Raw genomic sequence first — 6,000 nt, 5'->3', positions numbered from 1 at the left:
GGGATGGGCAAGAAATAAGAAAGGAAGGAAAGAGGGAGGGAGGGAGGGGTGTAGGGAAGAAAGGGAGGGGAGAAAGAGGGAGGTAGAAAGGGTGTATGTGGGTGTCACGTGTGTGCGTGCTAAGCTCCTTCAGTTGTGCCCGACTCTTTTCCACCCTATGGACTGTAGTCTGCCAAGCTCCTCTGTCCATGGGATTCTCCAGGCAAAATTACCAGGGTGGGTTGCCATGCCTTCCTTCAGGGGATCTTCCTTACAGAGGGATCAACCCCTGTCTCACGTCTCCTGCGTTAGCAGGCAGGTTCTTTACCACTAGCGCCACCTGCGGGAAGCCCAAAAGGAAGAGCAACAGCTATCTTAAGAAGAATAGCATGTCATTTGACAGAAATGTGACTATTCTTTTCTTATCTGGGACATAGAACTCAAGAGGTGAGGTTAAACAAGTAGATAAAGATCAGATTGTGAAGGGCCTTGTGTGTTATGCTCAGTTGTTTGGATTTGGCTTCACAATAATAATGTTTCATTGCAGCACAGCTTACAGACTAAATGAACATCTCCGAATCAGCATCCCATTCTGAATCAGTGCGTGAATTCATCCTTCTGGGTTTTCCCTGCAGCAGGGAGATTCAGGTCATTCTGTTTATGTTCTTCTCCATGGTCTACCTCCTGACTCTCATAGGAAATGGAGCCATTATCTGTGCTGTGTGTTGGGACCAGCATCTCCACACCCCCATGTACATCCTGCTGGGGAATTTTGCATTCCTGGAGATCTGGTATGTCAACTCCACTGTTCCAAACACATTGATCAACTTCCTCTCAGAGAGCAAGGCCATCTCTTTCACTGGTTGCTTCCTTCAATTATATTTTTTCTTTTCCATGGGCTCCACTGAGTGCTTCTTTCTCTCAGCAATGTCGTTTGATCGATACTTTGCCATCTGCCGCCCTCTAAATTATGCCACAATTATGACTGGTAGACGTTGTTTCAACCTAGTGATTGCTTGTTGGGTATGTGGATTTCTCTGGTATCTGGTGCCTGTTATTCTCATTTCCCAACTGCCTTTCTGTGGTCCTAATGCAATTGATCACTTTGTATGTGACTCAGGCCCACTGCTGACCCTTTCATGTGTTCCTGCTCCCATGTCCAAGCTCACCAGCTATACTCTAAGTGCCCTCATCATCCTCCTTAGCTTCCTTTTCATCCTCATCTCCTATGCCCTGGTTCTACTTGCTGTTCTTCGATTGCCCTCAGCATCCAGTCGACAAAAGGCCTTTTCCACCTGTGGGTCCCATTTGGCTGTGGTGCTGCTATGCTACGGGACCATTATGGTGATGCATGTGAGCCCTGGATCCAGCCACTCCACCTTATTGCCGAAAATCATGACTTTGTTCTATGCCATGGTGACTCCACTCATCAACCCTTTGATTTACAGTCTCAGGAATAAGGATATGAAAAAAGCTCTCTGGAAAGTTCTGGAAAAGTTTAAAATTTCTTTTAAAGTCTTTGGCAGCAGGCGCAGGAGGAATGTGGGATAATCTGGTTTAGTGTTATGTGGGTAAAATGGCCATCCTTGAACTTTCACACATTTGTCCCATCATCCATTCAGTAAATAGTAACCGAACGCCTCCTTCATGTTGGACACTGCACTTGGCACTGTATTGTGAATATAATTATGAAGATAAATCAGACACAATTTCTTCCTCAAATTGAACTCTAATGGTGCAAACAGGTAAGAAAATAATTAATATAAAATGCAATAAATATTCTAACCGATATATGTACAATATATGAAACACAAGGAAAAAACAACTAATTTTGCCTGGGGTCGTGGGCAGTCAGGATTAGTGTTAGGGAAAACTTAAGTCAACATCATGGCAGACATGTATATTTTGTGATGAGTTTGGGGAAAGCCTTGTATTCTGTTTAACTTCTAACTAGATTTCTTTTTTTTATTAATACTTTTAAAATTTTCATAAAAAATAGTTGACTCACAATGTTGTGTTAGTTTCAGGTGTACAGCAAAGTGAAACAGTTATACATATACGTATATCCACTCTTTTTTTTTATTCTTTTCTTATATAAGCTATTACAGAGTAGAGTTCCCTGTGCTATACAGCAAGTTCTTATTAGTTATGTTTTATATATAGTAGTGTGTATATGGAGAAGGCAATGGCACCCCACTCCAGTACTCTTGCCTGGCAAATCCCGTGGACGGAGGAACCTGGTGGGCTGCAGTCCATGGGGTCGCTAAGAGTCAGGCATGACTGAGCGACTTCATTTTCACTTTTCACTTTCATGCATTGGAGAGGGAAATGGCAACCCACTCCAGTGTTCTTGCCTGGAGAATCCCAGGTACGGGGGAGCCTGGTGGGCTGCTGTCTATGGGGTCGCACAGAGTCGGACACGACTGAAGCGACGAAGCAGCAGCAGCAGTGTGTATATGTAAGTCCCAGTCTCCCAATTTATCCCTCCCCCCATTATCCCCTGGCAACCATAAGTTTGCTTTCTACATTTGTGACTGTACTTCTGTTTCATAAATAAGTTCATTTATACTCTTGTTTTTTTAGATTCCACATATAAGCAATATCATATGATATTTGTTTTTCTGTATCCAACTTACTTTACTCAATATGACAATCTCTATGTCCATACATGTTACTGCAAATGGCATTATTTGATCTTTTTATGGCTGAGTAATATTCCATTGTATATATGTACTACACCTTCTTTATCTTGTACCCCCTATTGATGGACATTTATGATTGTTTCCATGTCTTGGCTATTATAAATAGTGCTGCAGTGAACATTGGGGTGCATGTATCTTTTCAGTTTATGATTTTCTCCAGGTATATGCCAGGAATGGAATTTTTGCATCATATGGTAGTTCTGCTTTTAGTTTTTGTGAATAAAACAACTGACAATGGATTAATCTCCAAAATATACAAACAGCTTATGCATCTCAACATGGGAAAAAAAAAAACAATCAAAAAATGGGCAGAGTATGTATAGAGACATTTCTCCAAAGAAGGCATGCAGATTGCTAAAAAGCACATGAAAAGACACTCAGTATCACTAATTACTACAGAAATGCAAATCAAAACTACAAGGAGGTATCATCTCACACAACTCAGAATGGCTATCATCAGATCTACAAGCAGTAAATGGGAGAGGGTGTGGAGAAAGGGAACCCTCCTACACAGTTGATAGGAATCGAAACTGATACAGCCACCATGGGAAACAGTATGGATGCTCCTTAAAAGCTAAAAATAGATTGCTTTTTCAATCCTACTATGATGTCTTTGAAAGGATATGAGACTTAAAATCAAAAGATCTAGGTGGGAACTCAATTCTTCCATTAATCCACTGAGTTTGGCAGGTAACTTCATTTCAACTAAAATTGAAATGGCAGTTGCCACTCCCAGAGAACAATTAGTGTGATGTTTTAACAAATCATGAGTCCCAAAGTTCTTAAAACAGTACATAGAAAATACATAATAAATATGAATTAAATATGAATGTTAATGAATTCTTTGTTCTCATGTTCTTTATCAGAATCAAAATCTCAGGTCCTCCATGAAAGTCACCTCCTATAACTTTTGGCAAAGCCCTTTTACAACAGCTCTCCTTCTCAACTTTCCTTGAGACATAACTAGATTATGTTTTCTCCATTTATAGCCAAAATACCACGTGTTAATTTAATTTTGGTTTGTGAGTGTGTGTGTGTGTGTGTTTACAGTGTTCTGGAGAATTAAGTCTTTGAAACTGGGATTTGTTTACCCCTGGGATACATGAAGACTTTCCAAAAGGCACACAAGCATACATAGTTCAATTTCTAGATCTTCAACTTACATATGCACATTTTCCTAAAGCTTCTGGGCCTAAGAACACATCTCTTATTGAAGTTTCAAATGGACTTATTGCACACATCCTCTTTCACAAGTGCTTTTCTCCCACTTCAGATATAAAGCCTGCCATTCACCAATTCTGACCTTAATATTTTGCATTGTTTGGGTGTATAAGCTTCTAGTTGGGACACTGAACAAATAATTTGAAATAATGATCACTCTACTGTGAAAGTGAATGGATTTGACAGATAATACATCCTTTGGTAACAAATGGTTTACAAGTTTTTCTTTCCAACACAACTAAAAAAGGGTGTCTTGTTTTGGATTGTCATAAAAGAAGAACCATGCAGGTAGTTTATTATTAATAGAAGGTGGTTTCAGGTAATAGGAATGAGGAATGAGAAGAAGCTACTATGACCAATGAAAATTTGATTCCACTAGAACCTCTGAGAATTGTCCATTCAAATGGCACAGGTCTAAGATATTTATTGACTAACCATGGTTACACAGGGAGATATTGACTACTCGTGTTTCCAAAAACACATTGACTGGTGCACCAAATGAGCCATTGTGTCTTCAGAAAAGGCCCTGGGAAGAAAGCAGGAAGACTCATGGATAGGGCTTGAGATGGGAGGGATGCCATCAGACTGATTCTAAGCTCCCAAGGGACTGCCCACCACCTCTGAAACTAACATCAAAGGTAGGTCAGGAAGCTCACAAATATTCCCTACACAGGCTACTTACCTATCCATAACACGTTACAAATAATTTGCAGTTAACAGGCAATATGTGGTAACGGTCAGAACTAGACTGCCTGAATTCAAATTCTGTCTGCACTAACTGCATGACTTCGTATATGCCTCCATTAACTCATATTTAAAGAAGCAATGATGATAGAGCTTTCCTCCTAGTGCCATTGTGAGGGTGAAATGAATCAATCTGCTTATCAGAGAGTGTAGCAAAGAGTAAACCTTAAAATATCTCCATCATTGTAATACTTCATGCTTATGTTCACAGGGAATTTACTCTCATTACAAGTTCTAATTTGGAAGTTAATTTTCTATCCCAAATTCCCAATTACTAGAATGTAGCTAAAAATGTGGGCAGTATAATAAAGAGTTAACAAGTCAAACATTGGATACTCAGATTACAGAGAAATAAAGAGTATATCAATATAGAAATATAGAGTGTATCAATAACATAGATGTTGCTGAATCACAAAGCAGAGATGTTAGTGTGTTGAAGCACAAGATGGTTTTCTCAGTAATATGACTGACAAAGACTATCTTAACATGAGTTATGAGCAAATGAACATGCAAACGCTGAATTACCAATTTAAAAAAACCGATGTCCATGTATGAAAGAACATAGGACATGCAGAATTATAGATTGCAGTTACCTATAATCTGAGAATGGTCTCAGTCTCTTTTTCCCTCTCTCTCCTCACCTTTCTTCCTTTCTTCTTATGCCCCTCTCTCTCTTTCTCTCTCTCTACACATACACTGTTCTGCTTCTCAGGGATCATAGACCTCTCTGACTTTTGATAGGAAAAGAATTTGTCTTCAAATCTGCCAGATCCTGAAAATACTCTTCTCCACTGCACAGATATCATTCAATATCATGTAATATTTCTGTTGCTGCACAATGGAAATCTAGCAACCCGGTGTTCTATCTTATAATATAAATGCTCTCTATATATCTCTAGATAGATGCTCTCACATTTCAAAACAAAACAATTTGTTAGTTGGGAATCAGAATCGCTTCCACTGCTAAGTCTGAAAATACTGCCAGCCCTCTGTGTCTGGTGCACTGGGAATCTGCAGTATCGACTGTACTGTGCCATTTTTATGTAAGGGACTTGACATTCCCTGGACTTTTACCTTAGGGCATCCTGGAAACAATCCCCCCATAGATATGGAGGGATGGCTTTACTCCTCTTCCTTGGAATCTTTATAACCTTTACACTATAACCTGAATGTTTGTGTCCCTCCGAAATTCCAATGTTGAAATCCACACCCTCAGCGTGATGGTATGCTCTTAGGATTTGGGGCCTTTAGGTGAAGAGGTCATGAGAGTGGAGCCATCATAAATGGGATTCGTGCCCTTTGGAAAAAGACCCCAGAGAGCTCCTTCATCCCTCCCACCATGTAAGGTTGCACT

The 6,000-nt window shown here is 39.9% G+C and overlaps 1 protein-coding gene across 1 annotated transcript; it reads left to right on the top strand.

The window, feature by feature from the left end:
- Nucleotides 1-543: 543 nt before the first annotated feature.
- Nucleotides 544-1,530, top strand: LOC113899589 (olfactory receptor 11H12-like). Its single transcript, XM_027552853.1, has one exon. It carries the CDS (start codon nucleotides 544-546, stop codon nucleotides 1,528-1,530), a length of 987 nt encoding a protein of 328 aa, XP_027408654.1.
- The last annotated feature ends 4,470 nt before the right edge of the window (nucleotides 1,531-6,000 follow it).

The sequence above is a fragment of the Bos indicus x Bos taurus genome, chromosome 10 (assembly GCF_003369695.1).
Source record: "Bos indicus x Bos taurus breed Angus x Brahman F1 hybrid chromosome 10, Bos_hybrid_MaternalHap_v2.0, whole genome shotgun sequence".
NCBI classification, from domain to species: domain Eukaryota; kingdom Metazoa; phylum Chordata; class Mammalia; order Artiodactyla; family Bovidae; genus Bos; species Bos indicus x Bos taurus.
Note: the sequence above shows the minus strand (reverse complement) of the source record. Positions and strands in the feature narration are given on the sequence as shown.

Coding starts and splice junctions, on each gene's coding strand:
- LOC113899589 (XM_027552853.1), top strand. CDS start 544: ATGAACATCTCCGAATCAGCATCCCATTCTGAATCAGTGCGTGAATTC.